This window comes from Lolium rigidum, chromosome 2 (genome assembly GCF_022539505.1).
Source record: "Lolium rigidum isolate FL_2022 chromosome 2, APGP_CSIRO_Lrig_0.1, whole genome shotgun sequence".
NCBI classification, from domain to species: Eukaryota; Viridiplantae; Streptophyta; class Magnoliopsida; order Poales; family Poaceae; genus Lolium; species Lolium rigidum.
The window spans coordinates 160,687,021-160,706,924 of NC_061509.1; the positions used below are offsets into that span (position 1 = coordinate 160,687,021).

General features: G+C 44.9%; 1 protein-coding gene and 1 non-coding gene across 3 annotated transcripts; one reads left to right on the forward strand and one right to left on the reverse strand.

The window, feature by feature from the left end:
* Positions 1-1,200: 1,200 nt before the first annotated feature.
* LOC124687574 (probable ascorbate-specific transmembrane electron transporter 1) lies at positions 1,201-3,893 on the reverse strand. Of its 2 annotated transcripts, none has more exons than XM_047221352.1 (4): positions 3,735-3,893; positions 2,569-2,617; positions 2,295-2,497; positions 1,201-1,781 (listed from the first exon to the last, which is right to left on the reverse strand). In XM_047221352.1, the coding sequence occupies exons 1-4, from the start codon at positions 3,876-3,878 to the stop codon at positions 1,473-1,475; spliced, it is 705 nt and encodes a 234-aa protein (XP_047077308.1). In that variant the 5' UTR covers positions 3,879-3,893; the 3' UTR covers positions 1,201-1,472. The 2 variants fall into 2 exon arrangements, with proteins under 2 accessions (XP_047077308.1, XP_047077307.1); XM_047221351.1 differs by having other exon boundaries at positions 1,623-1,762; positions 3,735-3,889.
* Positions 3,894-19,436: 15,543 nt separating this feature from the next.
* TRNAP-UGG lies at positions 19,437-19,508 on the forward strand. The gene has a single exon. It is a non-coding gene; the product is annotated as a tRNA-Pro (tRNA).
* Positions 19,509-19,904: the final 396 nt, after the last annotated feature.

Genomic DNA, 19,904 nt, shown 5'->3' on the forward strand with positions numbered 1-19,904 from the left:
AAGTTGTGCATTCGTACCCAAAAGTATACACGTTCGTTGCACACAAAAGTTGCTTTGCCGCACACCAAAGTTGTTTTGCTACACAACAAAGTTGCTCTGGCGCGCATCAAAATTGCTCGTTAAAAAATTCGTGAAAACATATGAAAATGTGGTCTAGTTTCAAAGCTCTCGTCGTGGGGATTTTAGAAGTGAAAACGGATTGTAATTTCACCGCAGGATTTAAAAGTTACAGTTAAAAAAATGACACCTGATATTAGCTAGACGCACAGAGCCCGCCCGGAAGAATTCAGGAAATTAATATAGCCCCAATGTTCGATACTGGGGATACAAGCTTACAAGCTCACCAAAAGAGAAAAAACAGACACCATCGCTAAGGAGAGTGACTGCTGCAAGCATTTGACCAAATGAAAAAAAAAAAGTTCATCCGAAGCTTGGTTGTTCATCCTCCATCAACTAGGAAACCGAAGGGCATCGTCTGATCCTCGGTTACCGAGATCTTTGCAAAACCATAACCAAATGATCACGAGCGGTCTATAACAAGGAATAATGATGCAGGGATGGAGCTCGAGAGAAACGCCTCCAAGGAGGTGACGAAGCCAAAATGCCGGCGTTGCACGGTCCGAAAGGATCTAGGTTTTCACCCAAAAACAAAATACCTAGATGGGAACTGGGAAGAAACACAGGCTCCACAACGACACCTTCAAGTTTATGTACTATCTTCTGAAATTCAGATTAACTCATCTAGTTTTATAGAACAACAGCAACAAAAATAAGAGTACAGAAAATCACTTGTAGCTCCAGAGCTCTAGTAATCTCGTTTTTTTTCGAAAATTTCATCGAAGTCAGAAAATTCTGAAATTTAGCATACATGTACATATACATGTCTAATATGTACAGCCAAATTTGCATCAAAATATTTTTTCATATGTGATCTACAGAAGAAAAAAAGTGTTTTTTTTTCAGAACAAGGAAAGCTGAGTTTTTTTTTTTTTTGTCTTTTCAAAACCACGATTTTATGATTTTTGTGTAGCCTACAATACAACATATTATCTGGGAGAACTTTGCAGAGATGTAAATAATAGTAATGTATATGCATCAAAGTAATTTATTTTGGATTTTTTATACTTCAAAGTGCCATTTTCCAACTTCTTTAGAATGAAAATACTCATAAGACAACCATATAAACAATAACTGCTTACATACATAAAAGTTCGTAAAATAGCTGTCCACATAGAAGTTTCAGTTATCGCACAATGTAGTTCGTAAAAAGAGCTGCTTACATAGGAGTTCCAGTTATCGCATAATGCAGGGGAGACCAATGCATACTTGTACGTATTTCTATATACAAGGAAGATGCACAGCATTTCTTACCCAGACCATCCCTTTTTAAATCAAAGAGAAATTGGCATCTCGGCACGATGCTGACAGCATACTTTCTGACTGTCTGTAGATGCAATACTTCACACATAGCACTAGTTTTCTGGGATTGGAGCATAACCCTGTGGTTCTTCAAGGCGAGATGGAGTAACAGCAGCTACCACTACAGAAGCACCAAATAGAACAACAACCAATGCTGTGAAGTTCACCAGAAATGCCTCTGGCCCGTATTTGTCAAGGCCTGAGCTTTGGAGGAAGGTGAGCTTCTCCAAAAACCCAAGTTCTGCCGTAGCCAGGGCTAAAATGTAAACAAAGATCCCAAGTAGTATGTGCCAAGGAAGAGCACCCCTCCTCACATTTGGCGCAGCCCCAGGGAAAAAGAAGGCTAGAAATCCAAATATCCACTGATACATAAGGCAAATTAAAGAGCACACATAAAAACTCAATTATAACATAATGACTAATTCTTTGGTAGATTTCAACTATAATGTAATTTCCTAGTTAAGCAACTGTTGTATGCGTAAGCTCTATACTAACCCATTTTCCGCCATTGTATTAGTAATAACATAAAAAACAAACAAGAAGTTTACGGATTACTGATAACATATTTTAAAAGGATGTCAAGTAGCCCAAACTTGCGTTTAGCCTACCCCAACTTGCTAGGGAAAAAGGCCTACCCAAACTATTCAGAAATGGCATGCTAGAGCATATGTTTAGTTGATTAAAATTTACACTGTCTTCCCTATGCATACTTAGAATTATCAGATATTCGTACTTTATATATTTATTAAATGCTTAAAGTACTGTCTACCTGTTCTATTTTAAGTGAGCTGTTTTAGCCAATTCATAATAAGTACAATCATTTGCAGTCACATAACGAATAGAATTGCAATGATATGGAAGTCTTACGGTCTTACCTGAATACCATACAGAGAAATTGTTCCGATTCCAAGCCAAGAATGCAGACTATAAAGGTTGGCAATCCCACTTTCATTGTGAAATTTGAAAGCACAGTATATCCCAACCACGCCAAGCACAAGTGCAATGGCATGGAGAATTAGATGGATCAACTTAGTTGTATCATGGTTCCATGTAGGAAGAACCTTGTATACCATTATAGCTGCCAAAAAGAACAAAGTCTTACAAAACCAAAATCATGAGCCAGATACGTCGAGGAGTTTTCAGCATTACCTTCGCTGCCAAGAATAATATAGCCAATCAACATAAGGACAGGATGAACCTGTAATAACTAGCATTAGAAATGTTCTCACAATTGCTAAATGTAAAGCAATTCATTACCTAAATTGTTAGAAACAGCAAGGAACACAAATAGCTGTGAGGCTGCACCTCTCACGGAGGGAGTCACTGGAAATCCATGTCAGGAGTTAGGGTTAACAAAAGAGAACGGGTTATAGGTTTAAAAGTCCCTTGTGCATTGAAGTACATCTCCATCTACAATAAACTCAGCGACCTAGAGATTTTTTTAACTGAAACAGACATACAGTATGGAAGACACTAACATTCAAATTAGACATTTACATATGCATTAGAGAGCAGTTAGCTAGTGACCCTAACAGAAACATGTACGGTTGACATTTAGAATAAAACAGCTTCTAAGCCCTGTTTGGAAAGCTGGTTGCATTTCTACAAATATCTACAAGCATTAGCTTTTTGTGCAAAATTGATGAGCATTAGCGCAGCCCTTAATCAAGTTTCGAATTATTTTGTTACATTTCTCAACGCAGGCCAAGAAAATAAAGACATCATTCAGTACCACAGCGAACAGCTCAAGCCGATGGATAGCGCCAAGCGCCAATCAGTAGTATTTGGGGATTGGGACGTTATCGTTATGATCAGATAGACATGTCCTGTGAGCTTATCATCAAGCTTAAGGGACCGATTCGTATTAATTAGTCGTGTGGTCAAACAGATTGGCTTGAAAATTGCTTAACTGTCGATATACAAAGCAAAGATAAGTTGTTCTTATCATAACTAAGTAACTAACTACATAGTTCATATGACTAGGACTAGACATCGTTTAATCTTCATTGAACCGATAATAGAAATTACCAGCCCGATGTTCACAGCTAAAAAGTTAAGGAGATGTTTTTTTCTCAATCGGGACACGACGGTCAAATCTTCGGGCTTCCTTCCTTGTTCATGAAACTAGGCTACCTGCCCCCACTTCCTACTAGATGCGATTTCACCATTTCTTTTTCCATTTTAGCCTTTTATAGGGAACACAAAACAGAGCGGCGGAATCCAAAATTGGCCGCATCCAGCCACCGCCCTTCCGATCCAGGAGCTCGGACGAACCATAGAAAGAGGGGACAGCCAGTACAGGTAGTAGTACTCACGTTGAAGATGAGGTTCTTGTTGGTGGCTTCGAGGGCGAGGCCGCCGCGGAAGTGGACGCACCAGAGCAGCACCATGGCGGCGGCCGCCACGGCCAGCGCGTGCGCCACGTACGTGAACGGCGCCGCCCTCACGCCCAGCCCCATCGCCTCCGGGCCTTCCCCTTCCCTCCCCCCTCGATTCTTCTCCTCCTCTTCCTCTCCCCTGTGCGGCGGTGTCAGCTCTCGCTGCTGCTGGTTTGCCGACGGACTGAGTGAGTGGAGACAATGCGGGAGCGTGGCGTCCCCGCACCTCTTAAATAATTTTCTTTGGGTGTGCCTATGTGTTCAAAGAAAAGTGCAACTTCAGTTGCACATTTCTGTCAGAAAAGTAAAAAATGCAATCCAAAGCACATTTTTGTAAGTGACTTAGATTTAAGAAAATTTCAGTTGACTGAGACATAGCAAAATCGATTTTCTTTTCTTCGTGTATTGTTTGCTCGTTTCAAAAGGATTTTTCTCTACTTAATAATCAAACCAAGATAAATCCTCTTCGATGAAGAACAGGCGTATGATCGCACATCAAAGTCGACAATCTCTCTCAATCACTGCACGTATGGACGTACCGAAGACACTAGATAAATCCACAAACTAAGCAGAATTTCTACTAAATCAGATGGATTTCTCCATTTTAAAGTAAGTGTCTGCAATCTAGATAAAATTATGATGGGTCCCCTCGTCCCTCCTGTGCCGCCCCCGTGCGACGGCCAGGGGGATCTCTACCGCGCCGCCGCCCCTCCTACTACCCTCCCTCGTCACCGTCAGGGGGCGCGGTCAGGCAAGGCCTGGCCGGCACTGACGCTGGCGGGGATTGCATCGTTCCATTTCACGTGGGGGTCGAGCGCGGGGCGCCTTCCTCGGGCCAGGGCGCGGCCCTATCGTCGGGGGCCTCGATGGCGGCGCCTAGCCTCGTCTTGGCGACGGCATGACGGACGATGTGGCGGTGGTGTGCCCTGTCGGCGGCGGAGGGAGGGGTGGGGGCGGGCTCCAGGGGGAAACCCTAGGTCCCCTTCTCCTCGCCTCTCGGCGGCTGGCGGTGGTGAAAGAACATTTCCCGCCCTTTTGGGTTTTGTGTGTTTGACGTCAACACTATGTATATTTTTATGTGTGTTTATGTAGACAGGTACAAGCCATCAAAAATTGATGGATCGGTGTATTGGTTTTGCTGTTCGAATGTTCTCGGGTTTTCTGGATCTGGCGGAAGTTCCGGCCAAGTCTGGCGGAAGTTCCGGCCTGTCATTTTTCAGCAGTAGCTTCTCAGCGCAGTCTGGACTCAGTTTTCTCTTCAGGGGCGGAAGTTCCGGTGGAGTTGGCCGGAAGTTCCGGCCAGCGGAACTTCCGCCCAACTTCGGGCAAGTTCCGGAATTGCGAGTTTGTGGCTCGAGTATGTCTCCGTAAGGTTTTTGCCAATTTCCGGAACTTGGCGGAACTTGGCCGGAACTTCCGGCCACCGGAAGTTCCGCCCAAGTTCCGCCCCTTCATGTGCTTTGCGGGTATTTTTACGGGGCGGAAGTTCCGGTCCGAGTGGCCGGTACTTCCGGTGGAAGCCGGAACTTCCGGCCATCCTGGCCGGAACTTCCGGTGTTAGTGGTTTTCGTCCCCAACGGTCAGATCTGAAAGCTCCTCCCATATAAATAGTTTTCTCCTTCAAAGGGACAAGTTGCTCAATCATTGCAAGAAAAATCTGCCAAGCTTCACCACCATTAGAGCCACCTCAAGAACACAAGATTTGCAAGATCTCCTTCCTCCCCCAACCAAAGCTCTTGATCTTTGGAGATTCGAAGGAGAAGACACCGATCTACATCCTCACCGAAGCGTTCTTCATTTCCCCCTCTCTTGTTTGAGGGATCTCATGCTAGTGTTCCTATTTGGTTCCCTAGTTGATTTGTTGTTGATGTGTTGTTGTTGATTGTTGTATTGTTACAGATTTGGGAGCCTCCAATTTGGTTGTGGATGTGTGCCCCAAGAACTTTGTAAAGGCCCGGTTTCCGCCTCGAGGAAATCCCTTAGTGGAAGTGGGCTAGGCCTTTGTGGCGTTGCTCACGGGAGATCCGAGTGAAGCCTCCGTGGCTGTTGGTTTGGCTTGCGTAGCAACCACACTCCTCCAAACGTAGACGTACCTTCTTGCAAAGGAAGGGAACTACGGGAATCATCTCCGTGTCATCGCGTGCTTCACTCTCGGTTACCTCTATCCCACTCTATCTACTATTGTGTAGCTATACCTTGCTTAGTTGATATCCTTGTCATATAGGTAAATTCACTTAGTTGCATATCTAGAGAATTTACCTTTGTGTCGAGCCTAAATTGAAAAAGAACTAAAAATTGGTTAGCACCTATTCACCCCCCCCCCCCCCTCTAAGTGCGGCATACGATCCTTTCAATTGGTATCAGAGCCTCGGCTCTTATTTCGGGCTTAACCGCCTAAGAGTATGCCGGACGAGGTGCCCTCGGTAGGGGCCGCCCAGACGGTCTCCGTGGAAGACTTCAATTCATTGAAGTCCTCCATGGAAGCCCAAATGAAAAGCATGAAAAAGATGATTGCCGAGCTATTGGCTCCGGCCCTACCCAAGGCACCTAGTGTAGAGGTAAAAGACACGGGTGCGTTAGATGATGGAGAGGCTTCGGACTTACCCTCATCTACCAAACCCGTGGAAGGTGACAACTTAAACACTATCAAAGCTACAAGTGCATCTCCCAAGGGAACTAGTGAAAGTGAGAGCTACAATCGAGTACCTCCACCTTTCCAATCACCCGATATACCGGTTCCCATGCCTCATTTGAACATTAGGGGCGACCCACCTAAGTTTTCTATTGAGGATTTCGATACTTGGCAATTTGAGTTCCGCTCTCATGTTTGTAGTGCCTCCAATGAATTATGGAGAATCATCAAGGTGGGCTTCAAGCCATACAACCCCGACAATTTGACTAGAAGAGAAGCCATTGAGAGTCAACTCAACAACACCGCCTTGCACATGATTCAATCAAGTGTGGGGACAAAGGAATTGCATCGTGTTCGGAACTACACCACCGCCAAGGAAGCTTGGGATGGTTTGACCGCGAGTTGCATTGGAAGTGAGAGCACAAGGAGGAACAAGTATAATGCTCTCAAGAATAAAGCCGAAGGGTTCTTGAGGCTACCGGATGAAGATCATGAAGATATGTATGGAAGACTTCTCACCGTTGCCAATGCCTTCCGGCTTATTGGTGCCACCCACATAAATGACTCTTGGATCAAGGAGAAGTACATTGAATGCATGATGCCATTTGTACCCATCGATGTCAAGACTCTTGTGGGGAGAGAATGCTATTCCTCTCTCACCTCTCAACAAGTCGTGCACGAGATGCAAGCTCTCAAGGTGCTTGAGGAAGCCTCTCATGATTCTCGCAATCGTGCTCTTGGGATGGCAAAAGGTTCCAACCTTGCCTTGGTGGTCAACTCCGTCGATGAAGTGACTTCTCAAGAATCTTATAGGGCATCTTGGAGCATGACCTATCCGGAAGATTTGCAATGCCACTACCATGACCATATGGCCTTCCATGCAAAATCCTTTTGGGTTGATCCCTCCAAGGCCAAGGAAGACAACATCAAGAGGAACAACAAAAGTGGTTTCACTAGCTTTGGTCCAAAGACTAGATCTTGCTACAATTGTGATGACAAGCGCCACTTCATTGCCGAATGCCCCTATGAAAATAGAGAGCTTCATAATGGAAGGCTCATTCCTAAGGACAAGAGCAAGGACACCAAGGGCAAGTATTCAAAAGCCCCCAACAAGAAGTTCTACAACAACAAGACCAAGAAGGGCAAGAGGCCCTCAAGAGTTGTGCTAGTAACAAGGGAAGAATATTCAACCGATGAAGTTGAAAGTTCTAGTGGTGATGAAGATGAAGAAAGCTCAAAGGAATTGGCCGCCATCGTCACCACCAACATACCCTCTTCATCTCTCTTTGAATCTCCCAATGAGAACCCTCCTATCAAGAATGCACATTGCTTCATGGCAAGGTCCTCCTTGGACACATCTATCGTGCTATCAACTCAAGAAGAGTATACCTCCGGAGATGATGATGTTGATGATGAAGAAGATGCATCCTCCAATGGATTGATTGCTCTTGCCTCCCTCTCCACTAACTCTTCATCACCAAGTGAATCCCCCAATGAGGTCATCCTTGTGGAGGAAGAAAGTTGCCTCATGGCTAAATCCTCCGAGGTATCATCTCCTAACCCCTCTATCCCTAACCTATCTAGTGAACTAGGGGTTGATGATGCTAGTCTAAAAGTGAAACAAGAAATGCTAGATTTTGATGATTTCATTCTCAACCTACAAGGTAACACTAAAAAGCATGTTTCAAACCTCATGATTCGTTTAGCTCAACAAAGTGCTATGCTTGAGAAAAAGGGTCAAATAGAGAGAGAAGACTCTCTCGAAATCCATGCTCTTAAAAATGCTCTTGAGGAATGTCAAGAAACCATAGCTTCTCTTGAAGAGAGGTTAGAAAATATTGAAGAGCCTCAAGATAAAATTAACAAGCTCACTAAAGCTAGAGATCTTGCTAGGGCTAAGAATAAAGTGTTTACAAAGGAAAAGGCCCAATTTGGGGTTGATCATGAGAAACTTGTGAAGGATCTAGATGAACTAGACAAAGCTCACAAAGCTTTGAAGAGTGAATACACTCTCCTATCCAAGTCGTTTGAGCAACTTCAAATTAGGCTTGCTTCATATGATGTGCCTAGTTCCTCTACTCCTCTATGTGATCATGCAAACATTGTTGAGGAAAATGCTAGGTTGAAGGATGAACTTGCTAAGGCCTCCTCTCCCCAAAGTAAACTTTCTTTGGATGATCTTTTGAGTAAGCAAAGATCAAACAATGGGAAGGAGGGCCTTGGTTTTAATGCCAAGGCAAAGAAGGCAAACAAGCAAAAGGCCAAGCCCGCACAAGAAAAGAAGAAAGTCGTCACTAATGGTGAAGCCTCCAAGGGCAAAACCATGAATGATGATGATGCGGGAATTGCTAACCCTCACTATGTTTTATTTAAAGATTATTATGGTGATGTTTATGCTAAATATGTTGGCCCATATGATGGTTATGTTGCTTGGTCTATTTGGGTCCCAAAGACCCTTGTTGCTAACAAAAGAGGACCCATTGCAAAATGGGTACCTAAATCCAAGAATTGATCTCATGTAGGACTATGCCGCCGGAGGTTCAAAATGGGTACTTGATAGTGGATGTACAAGTCATATGACCGGCGGCAAGAACCTCGTCAAGGAGTTGAGGCCTAACATTAATGATATCACCGTCTCCTTTGGCGATAATTCTACATCCGAGGTATTGGGTTTTGGCAAGGTTGTGGTTGCACACAACATTACTCTTGTGGATGTCATGCTTGTCAAAACCCTTGGTTACAATTTGCTTTCCGTTTCCGCCCTTGGCAAGATGGGTTTCGCCGTCTTTATTGATAATGATATTGTGGTCCTCTTGTGGAGCAAGACTCTAAAAGTCGCATTCGTTGGGTATCGCGAACACAACTTGTATGTGGTGGACTTTTCGGGGACCACCACGTCAAGTGCGATGTGCCTATTCGGAAAGGCGGACGTGGGTTGGTTGTGGCATCGCCGCCTAGCCCATGTCAACATGAGAACTTTGCAAAGTCTTCACAAGGGGAACCATATTGTGGGACTAATGGAAAATGTGTCTTTTGCCAAAGATCGTGTTTGTAGGGCTTGTGTTGAAGGCAAAATGCATGACTCTCCGCATCCAAGCAAGACCATTATCTCTTCCAAGAGGATCTTGGAGCTCCTTCATGTGGATCTCTTTGGTCCCGTTACTCATGCAAGTCTTGGTGCGAAGAAACATTGCTTGGTGATTGTCGATGACTACTCAAGATACACTTGGGTCTACTTTCTCAAGACGAAAGATGAGACTCAACAAATATTCATTGACTTTGCTACCGAGGTGCAACGCCAACACAACCTCCTCATTATGGCAATAAGAAGTGACAACGGCTCCGAGTTCAAGAACTACACACTCAATGATTTTCTTAGTGATGAGGGGATTCGTCATCAATATTCCGCTGCTTACACCCCTCAACAAAATGGTGTTGCGGAGAGGAAGAACCGGACTCTTATGGATATGGCAAGGTCTATGATGGCGGAGTATAAATCCCGCTATAACTTTTGGGCCGAAGCCATCTCCACCGCTTGTCACTCCTCCAACCGGCTCTATCTCCGCAAGGGCTTGAACAAGACTCCATATGAAATACTCACCGGGAACAAGCCTAATATCTCATACTTCAAGGTGTTCGGGTGTAAGTGTTTCTACAAAATCAAAGGAGTTCGTTTATCTAAATTCGCTCCTAAAGCTTTGGAGGGTATATTTGTTGGTTACGGTGCCGAATCTCACACTTATAGAATCTTTGATGTATCCTCCGGGATTATCATTGAATCTTGTAGTGTGAAGTTCGAAGAAAATGATGGCTCCCAAGTGGGGCAAGTTGATGTTTGTGCGGGTGATGAAATACCTCAAGATGCCATAGTAAGAATGGGTGTGGGATTTTTCCGCCCCATTGAGGGACACGGTGTGGCGTCTCGGGAAGAACTATGCTCTACCACGGTGGAGCCCTCATCTTCTCAACATCAACAAACCTTACCTAGTGAAGCAAATGATGCACCAACCCAAGAACAAGAACAAGACTCTCCCTCTTAGTGTGCAAGATCAAGGACAAGATCAAGGTCAAGATCAACCTATCACTCACAATGCCTCCAATGAGGAACCAATCAACTCTTGCCCTTCTCCAAACATTGTTCAAGATCAAGCACATGAGATTGAGCAACCCCAAGCAATTGAGGAAGCTCAAGTTCAAGGTCAAGACGGGGACCCAAATGATCAAGTTGATCAAGTGACACCTCCAAGGCCTAGAAAGACCAAGGAGGAGATCGAGGCCCGTCGTCTAGCAAGAAGAGATAGGAACCTCGAGCTACGTGGACACACTCATGACAAGGTTCTTGGTGATGTTAGGGCAAAGGTTTCCACAAGAAGGCAATTGGCGAACTTTAGCCATCATCATGCTTATATCTCCTTAGTGGAACCCAAGAAAGTATTTGAAGCCCTTGAAGATTCGGATTGGTTGGAAGCTATGCATGAAGAACTCAACAACTTCAAGCGCAACAAAGTGTGGACTTTAGTAAAGAAGCCAAAGGAGTGCCGCAATGTTATAGGCACTAAATGGATTTTCAAGAACAAGCAAGATGAGTTTGGAAATGTTGTGAGGAACAAGGCAAGATTGGTGGCTCAAGGGTTCTCTCAAGTTGAGGGTATTGACTTTGGAGAAACCTATGCTCCCGTGGCTCGCCTTGAGTCCATCCGTATCCTTCTTGCTTATGCTTCGCATCATAACTTTAAGTTACAACAAATGGATGTGAAAAGTGCTTTTCTTAATGGTCCTTTGCATGAAGAGGTTTATGTTAAGCAACCCCGGGGTTCGAGGATCTCAACTTTCCTAACCATGTCTACAAGCTTGATAAAGCACTTTATGGTCTCAAACAAGCTCCTAGAGCTTGGTACGAGCACCTTAAGGAATTGTTGGTAGACCAGTGGGTTTGATGTTGGGCTAATCGACCCCACTCTTTTTACTAAGAGGGTCAATGGGGAGCTTTTCGTTTGCCAATTATATGTTGATGATATTATATTTGGATCTACTAACAAAGCTTTCAATGATGAATTCTCAAAGCTTATGACCGATAGGTTTGAGATGTCTATGATGGGAGAGATGAAGTTCTTCCTTGGTTTTGAGATCAAGCAATTGAGGGAAGGAACCTTCATCAACCAAGCAAAATATCTCCAAGACATGCTCAAGAGGTTCAAGATGACCGAGATGAAGGGTGTGGCCACTCCTATGGTTACCAAATGTCATCTTGCACTAGATCCCAATGGTAAAGAGGTGGATCAAAAGGTATATCGCTCCATGATTGGATCCTTGCTTTACCTTTGTGCATCTAGACCGGACATAGTGTTGAGTGTTGGTGTGTGTGCAAGGTATCAAGCTTCTCCTAAAGAGAGCCACATGATGGCTCTCAAAAGAATCTTTCGATATTTGGTTGATACCCCAAGATATGGTATTTGGTACCCCAAAGGCTCAAGTTTTATTCTCAATGGTTATACCGATGCGGATTGGGCGGGTGATAAGGATGATAGGAAATCAACTTCGGGGCTTGCCAATTCCTTGGTAGGTCCTTGGTGTGTTGGTCTTCTAAGAAGCAAAATTGTATATCTCTCTCCACCGCCGAAGCCGAATATGTTGCCGCCGCAAGTGGATGCACTCAATTGTTATGGATGAGGCAAACTTTAAAGGAATACGGTGTCATTTGTGACAAAGTGCCTCTATTATGTGACAATGAAAGTGCCATCAAGATTGCCTATAATCCGGTGCAACATTCAAGAACGAAGCATATTGAGATCCGGAATCATTTCATTAGGGATCATGTTGCCGGTGATATTGAGCTTATCTATGTTCCTACCAAAGATCAACTTGCCGATATATTCACGAAGCCTCTTGATGAAGCAAGGTTCTCTTATTTGAGGAATGAGCTAAATATCATTGATTCAAGGAGTATAGCTTGACCATCTTGCAAACACACTTTCGTCTCAAAACTTTATTTGGTTTAGATGTGGGCATGGAAATAGGGGGAGTGCGGTTTAAATTATTGAGCTATCCCTCCCCCATAATGCCAACATTAAGAAATCATTCTCTTTATATCATATGTTGATATGTGAGCTTCAATGATGAGTAGTGGCTTGGACCCAAGATATATCTTCGCGGTGCCATGCCACAACACTCATATATGGTGGTCTAGGCCACCACACTCTTCTTTGTGAAGAGTTGGAGTTGTTTGGATTTTCATTGGATTTTATTGACATCTCCTTGTTTATGGGAAATCACTCATTTTTGGCCTTCATTTGATTTATTTGCAAAAATGAGTGATCATGTACCATCTCACTGTTTGGCGTATCTGTCCTAAGCCTATCTCATCTAAGACATATCTTTCACCCTCTCTATGTGCACCTTGTTCGTGTCAAAATCCTGTTTTTGGGCACAGTTCCTTGTTCCACCGGAAGTTCCGGTCACTTCGGCCGGTACTTCCGGCTGGTATTCTCTCTTCGCCGACTTCATTCGTTCGTGTCCTGGAGAAGTGGTCCCTGCGAGACCGGAAGTTCCGGCTCCAACGAGCGGAACTTCCGGCCTTAAGTGGCCACTATATAAAGGGGCCGAACGGGTGAGCGATTCATTCTTCCCCACTTTTCCCCTTTCCAAGATCTGTTTGGTGGTGCTCCTCCCCTTGGCCGGCTGCTTGCTCCTCCGGCCGGATCTCCCTCCTCCGGCGCTCCCCGTCGGATCGTCTCCGTGGATCGGCATCCTCTCCCTCTTCTCCTCCATGGCTCCCCCGGTTTGTGCCCTCTCCCTCTCTACGTGTGGGTAGACCTCACTAGATGAAATATAGGGCATACTCTAGGCAAAGCTTTGGTAGAAATCCTCTAGATGTCTTTCCTCTACTAGATCGTGCGTAGGATGTCATGGTAATGCAAACTAGTTAGCCATTGCCTCAGATCTGGTGGGAAACAGTAGCTGTTTTCGAACAGCCGGAAGTTCCGGGCCTTCAAGCCGGAACTTCCGCCCAGGGGCGGAACTTCCGCCGGTTCCCACCGGAACTTCCGGCCTGGAGAATTTTTCTGCTATTACCTGAAATCCTGTGCATGCTCTGGTGTTTGGCCTCCTTGCTTATGTGCACTCATTCATCACTCCTATCATGTTGATTTCGTTATCAGGTGGTTCCAAGAAGAGAGGCAAGGATCATGTGGATGAGGTTGAGGAAGAGCTTGAGCAAATCCGACCATCCAAGCTCACCGCTCGCCGGCAAGCTGCTCGGAGGCACAAGTCACCAGGCTGTTCGTGGGAAGAACATACACATATCCGTGAAGGGAATGCAATACAATGAGTACAAGGAGCTTCGTGACTTGAACCCTTACCTCACCCCTCGGAGCAATAGGGTTGGGGATAAGCGGTTCCACAACAAGACCCAAGAGGAGATATTCTATGAGATCTACATACCATTCAAGAAGGGGTCGCTCCTCAACATGCTATTGACACCGGGAAGATGGCCGCTAATAAGTACTTTGACGAAGCCTATGCCATGTGTGGAGAGTTTGGGCTCTATCCCATTATGGAGCTCAACAAGGACTATGATGTTGGGTTGATTCAACAATTCTATGCCACCGTCCATTTTGAGCAAGATGAAGCAAGAACATTTCGGTGGATGACTCATGAGAGGCTCCTTGAGTCTAACTTGGCAAAGTTTGGAACCGCCCTTGGATATCCTCGCTATCCGGGCGTTGATGCAAATGGTTGGAGATGCCATGATAGCCAATGGGCTCAAACAAGGGAAGTCTTGGCGCACCTCTACATCCCCGGTTGGGGTATAGCGGGCAAGAGTGCGGATCTTCTCCCTACTTGGGATATTATGCTTAGAGTCTACCGGGAAACCATTGGACCAAAGGGTGGCAACCTTGATGAGATACATCTTTATGAAGTGGATCTAATGGCAAACTCTTTTGCTAAGAAGGGCACCGGTGAGAAGCTTGATGTGATGGACTACATCTACCATGAGATGTGGTCATGTGTGTATGAGAAGAAGCTTCCCGCCTTTGCTCCGTACATTATGAAGCTCATTGAGGACACTTGGATGGAGACTTGCAATGCTAGACTTGTTCAATCCATTCCACTCTCTCTCACATCCCATGAAGTGAAGACTTTGAGGGCCAAGCGCCACAACTCTGCTCTTGAAGAGGTTGACCCCATGGATGAGAAGCCACCAAGTTGGGCTTCCAAGCTAGCACGCCGCATGAGACAGATTTTTTGCCTCACCTCTGCGAGTCAACCACCGTCGGTATCGGCAGCATGCAGAAGCCAAGAAGTCTCGGGTTCGTCAGAAGAGCATCATGAGGGCACTTGCGGTGGACGTGTCTCCTCCCGGATCCGAGGAGAGCATCACTCCGGAGGCGGAATGGATCTCTCAGCATGGCGTGCCTCTTCCCCCAGATGGTCTTGAGATCGAGTCTCCTCCTCACACTCCTCCCTACCCCGGCGCTTCATCGAACCTCCCTCCCGGCTGGGCTAACGCCGACCCTTGGGGCGCGTAGTTTCTCTTTTTCCTTTTTGGTGCTTTGGTGCCAAAGGGGAGAATGAGACCGTTTAGGTTTCTCTTCGGTGGGTATTTGCATGGGGGAGTCACAAGCTCGTGTTGACTTTGGTTTTTATTGCTTGTGATTCTATTTATCGTGTTATGGTGTCGAACTATGTCTTAGCTATTTGGTTTGTAAACTCTATCTATGTGCTTGGAACCTTATTTGTGTATGGTAAACTCCGTATGTGAGTCTTCCTTGGTTATCTATGTGTGCATGATCTTACTATGTATATGCTTATCACTATGTTGTATTGCTAACCCTTGGAAGACGGATGCAAGATATAGGGGAGCTTCTTATGTACCATTGCTCATATCTAGGGGAGCTCCTCTATATCTCTCACATTGTTGTTTACATTGACTATTCCTTGCAAATACTTGTGTTGTCATCAAACACCAAAAAGGGGGAGATTGAAAGAACATTTCCCGCCCTTTTGGGTTTTGTGTGTTTGACGTCAACACTATGTATATTTTTATGTGTGTTTATGTAGACAGGTACAAGCCATCAAAAATTGATGGATCGGTGTATTGGTTTCTGTTGTTACGAATGTTACGCGGGTTTTACGGATCGGGCGGAAGTTCCGGCCAGAGTACGGCGGAAGTTCCGGCCTGTCATTTTTCAGCGGTAGCTTCTCGGCGCGGTCTGGACTCGGTTTTCTCTTCGGGGCGGAAGTTCCGGTGGAGTTGGCCGGAAGTTCCGGCCAGCGGAACTTCCGCCCAACTTCGGGCAAGTTCGGATTGCGAGTTTGTGGCTCGGTATGTCTCTGTAAGGTTTTTGCCAATTTCGGAACTTGGCCGGAACTTGGCCGGAACTTCCGGCCACCGGAAGTTCCGCCCAAGTTCCGCCCCTTCATGTGCTTTGCGGGTATTTTTACGGGGCGGAAGTTCCGGTCCGAGTGGCCGGTACTTCGGTGGAGCCGGAACTTCCGGCCATCCTGGCCGGAACTTCCGGTGTTAGTGGTTTTCGTCCCCAACGGTCGGATCTGAAAGCTCCTCCCATATAAATAGCTTTCTCCTTCAAAGGGACAAGTTGCTCAATCATTGCAAGAAAAATCTGCCAAGCTTCACCACCATTAGAGCCACCTCAAGAACACAAGATTTGCAAGATCTCCTTCCTCCCCCAACCAAAGCTCTTGATCTTTGGAGATTCGAAGGAGAAGACACCGATCTACATCCTCACCGAAGCGTTCTTCATTTCCCCTCTCTTGTTTGAGGGATCTCATGCTAGTGTTCCTATTTGGTTCCCTAGTTGATTTGTTGTTGATGTGTTGTTGTTGATTGTTGTATTGTTACAGATTTGGGAGCCTCCAATTTGGTTGTGGATGTGTGCCCCAAGAACTTTGTAAAGGCCCGGTTTCCGCCTCGAGGAAATCCCTTAGTGGAAGTGGGCTAGGCCTTTGTGGCGTTGCTCACAGGAGATCTGAGTGAAGCCTTCGTGGTTGTTGGTTTGGCTTGCGTAGCAACCACACTCCTCCAAACGTAGACGTACCTTCTTGCAAAGGAAGGGAACTACGGGAATCATCTCCGTGTCATCGCGTGCTTCACTCTCGGTTACCTCTATCCCACTCTATCTACTATTGTGTAGCTATACCTTGCTTAGTTGATATCCTTGTCATATAGGTAAATTCACTTAGTTGCATATCTAGAGAATTTACCTTTGTGTCAAGCCTAAATTGAAAAAGAACTAAAAATTGGTTAGCACCTATTCACCCCCCCTCTAGGTGCGGCATACGATCCTTTCAGGTGGAGGGCTGGCGTTTGGCTGCGGCGGTGCCCAGGCGTGTGCGGTGTCTCCGGACTACGCGATTTGCTTGGTGTCTCCGGCAGCAACCATGGCCAGCCTGGGATGGTCGCCAGCGTGGGGGTCGACCTGAATAAAGGCGGCGGTCCTAGGGTCTCTCTTGGGTGAAGATGAAGACCTGTCAGAGGCCTGGCCTTCATGATCTGGCCGGAGTGTTGAGTTCCGGAAGGCGCCGCCGACGAGTGTAACAGTGCTTCTATTGCCTGGAGTTTGCTGGATCGGTGGTATTCGGTCCATGCTTTTGTTCCGACTGTTTGGTCTGGTGGGAGTGGCGCAAAGCTCTGTTGATACCAAGTGACGTTGATCCATGGTGAAGTCTGAAGAAGAGAATATCATGAAGGCCATATTGGAGGACTAGCTAATAGATGTTCAAGTCCTTGCGCTGTTGAGAGACTTGCTTGGTGTTCCGAATTTCGTAGCAATGATATGAAAGTGGGGGCGGTAGCACATGTGAAGTTTGGTGTCTTACCTTTCAGGGTGAAAACCTAAGGTCTGGCCTTAACTGGTTGTGTTTGGCAATGTCTTGTTGAAGGCATTGTTTTGAGAGTGGAGACTATCTTCATGGTGAAAACCTAAGAGCTTTGATCGGGCGACGACGGCGATGGTGCATTGTTCCCTTCTTGGAAGCGTCGCTTTTGAAGAGTTTGAATTTCAGGTGTTGTCTTGGTGGTGGTTGTATTACCGTTGCTAGGGATGAGATACTGTAGCGGGCTTTTATTTCTTAGTTTTCTTTTTCTCCTTTTTAGCTGTGTGCATCCGTAATGTTTTAGGACACTGCATTGTTGCAGAGGCTGAACGTAATTGTCCTTTGATATTAATATATTCAGAAAGATAAAATTATGATACTTATTTTAAAATGAAGGTAGTAGAAAATAAAATTATCCGAGCTGTCGGGGTCTCGATTTGGGGGAGATATCGAGCGTACAGTCCACCGACTGATCTCTTCAAAATGCGAAATCTGGACCACCCGTTCATCACAGCAGCATACTACTAATTCAAGTAGCAACTTTTTCACTACTGTATCATCGTCCTAATATTTCATCCCGCGGTGTGTCAATAACCAAATGTGGCAATAACCGAACATTTCAAAAACATCAGTACAACAAATGTAGCATGCAACCATTCCTACTGATCACCACAAATCTCCATATGTTGTAGCAACTTTCTGAGGAAAAGTCAAACATGTGTATAAAAACAAGGAAGCCCAACATTAGCGGTATCTCTGAAAACATTTGTAGCATTGGAGCAACATTTGCAGCACATCCCCATAAAGATTATTTTAGCATCAGTGTTCGACACAAACGCACATGAGTTTGTACCATGTGAAAAGCACACAAGCAACATCAAAAAAAAATACTAAACTTGTGATAAGCACCCACCTCGCCGGCGATGACTATGACTCGCTGGAACCTCCTCGTAGACAGATTCGGCGATGTTGGACATGTTCGCTCGATCCACCAACTTCCGCGACCTCGAAATCGTAGAAGACCTTGAACCTGGGCACCCGTCATGGATGTCCACGTCGGCATGGAGGTGATGCTTCCTTTTCATGCGATAAGCGCATAGCGGCACAGGTGGCACTAGCTTTGTGAACGTGCGTGGATGTGGATAGAAAAAAAAAAACCCTAGCCAGCTAGCTACGAGTGAATGTTACATAAGGATGGGACGAGATATAGAGTCACGGAGGCAACTGATAGCTGCATCCAATCGGTCGTCCAGATCGAATCGTTTTTCCTAGGAATAATTCATACGATTTGTTCATATGATTGTGCACTTCTTTTCTTTTGGTAACTCAATTACCCATTCAAGGTCTCTTTGCATCCCATGGTTAGGGGAAATACATGATTTAGATGTCATGACAAGCTTGATATAATGGGGCCAGAAAACACATGGAGTAATAGATGCCACAATAATAGATGCCGTTTGATTGCATCACAAAACAAATATACTAGGGAAAGAAAATTTCTGAAGGATTAGGTTTTACTAAAAGAAGAAGAATTCGGTGAGGTCATATGTCCTCTAATCCAAGAGACAAATAAAACATTGGAAATGTTGGAATAGAGCCAATATTTTCATTCCTATAACTAACAAGGAGTGCAAATTGCAGTAAACTGATGATGCATTAATGGCATATGCTACAACTAGCATATCATGTCAGAAAACATCTTGGACATTGCAAGATTTGGTAATGTTCTAGACAATTTTTTCATCGATATACGAACGTTACCAAATCTCTTTGATGATGACTCAACAACGTTTGTGTGATATGTTTAGAGATTCATGGGAATCGTACATTTAGAAACAAAAAGTACAGAATCTCAAGGAAAAAATCAGAACAAAGGAAAAATTTTATTATTCATTGAAAGTTTACATTCTTTTTCTCATGACATACACCTCGTTTTTTAACAAATCGTTATGCCTTTCCATAGATACTAGAAATTTTGTTTTTTTTCCTTGAGGGCTATTCAAGGGACGTGGATGCTGGTACCATGGCATTAAGAGGGGGAGATGGGTAGTTTGAATTGGCTTGAAGTTGTGCACTTTGGCGACCACAGGGAATTTGGAGCTGGTCTGGGTCGGGGAATTCAGCTTGTACGAGCTCTACGATTAAGCACAGTATTAAGAGTTAACAAAACAGGGCATTTGGTCTAGTGGTATGATTCTCGCTTTGGGTGCGAGAGGTCCCGAGTTCGATTCTCGGAATGCCCCAAATTATCATTTTTATTTTTGAAAAAAATGATTTTTGTCAAAAAAAATTAAACTGAACTGAACCCCTAATTAACATCAAGACCTTATGGTCATCTGTTGGAACTTCTGGCCATAAACGTGCACTTCATCAAATTAATATGGATTTCGCAAATAGCAAGTCAACAAATATGCTACTGCTGCTATTGTGCTGTTTAGTACAGTATTGCATATCGCTGGCGTGAAATCCTCGACGACAGTAATCCACGATCCGTACTTCTTTCTGGCAGCTTAAGCCCAAGTAAGGGTACCCAGGCGACACCATGCATGCATGATGCATAATGCATTGCACATTTGCACACAAAAGATTCAATGACTCAAAGTTGTCTAACTAAAAAGATCAAAAGAACAGGTGATGGA

What these genes read in the sequence shown, in the direction of transcription:
- LOC124687574 (XM_047221352.1), bottom strand. Translation starts at nt 3,878, where the DNA reads ATGGGGCTGGGCGTGAGGGCGGCGCCGTTCACGTACGTGGCGCACGCG. An exon ending in ACAAGAACCTCATCTTCAAC is followed by an intron (nt 2,618 to 3,734) that starts GTGAGTACTACT and finishes TAGTTATTACAG; the next exon opens with GTTCATCCTGTCCTTATGTT. An exon ending in TATTATTCTTGGCAGCGAAG is followed by an intron (nt 2,498 to 2,568) that starts GTAATGCTGAAA and finishes TCTTTTTGGCAG; the next exon opens with CTATAATGGTATACAAGGTT.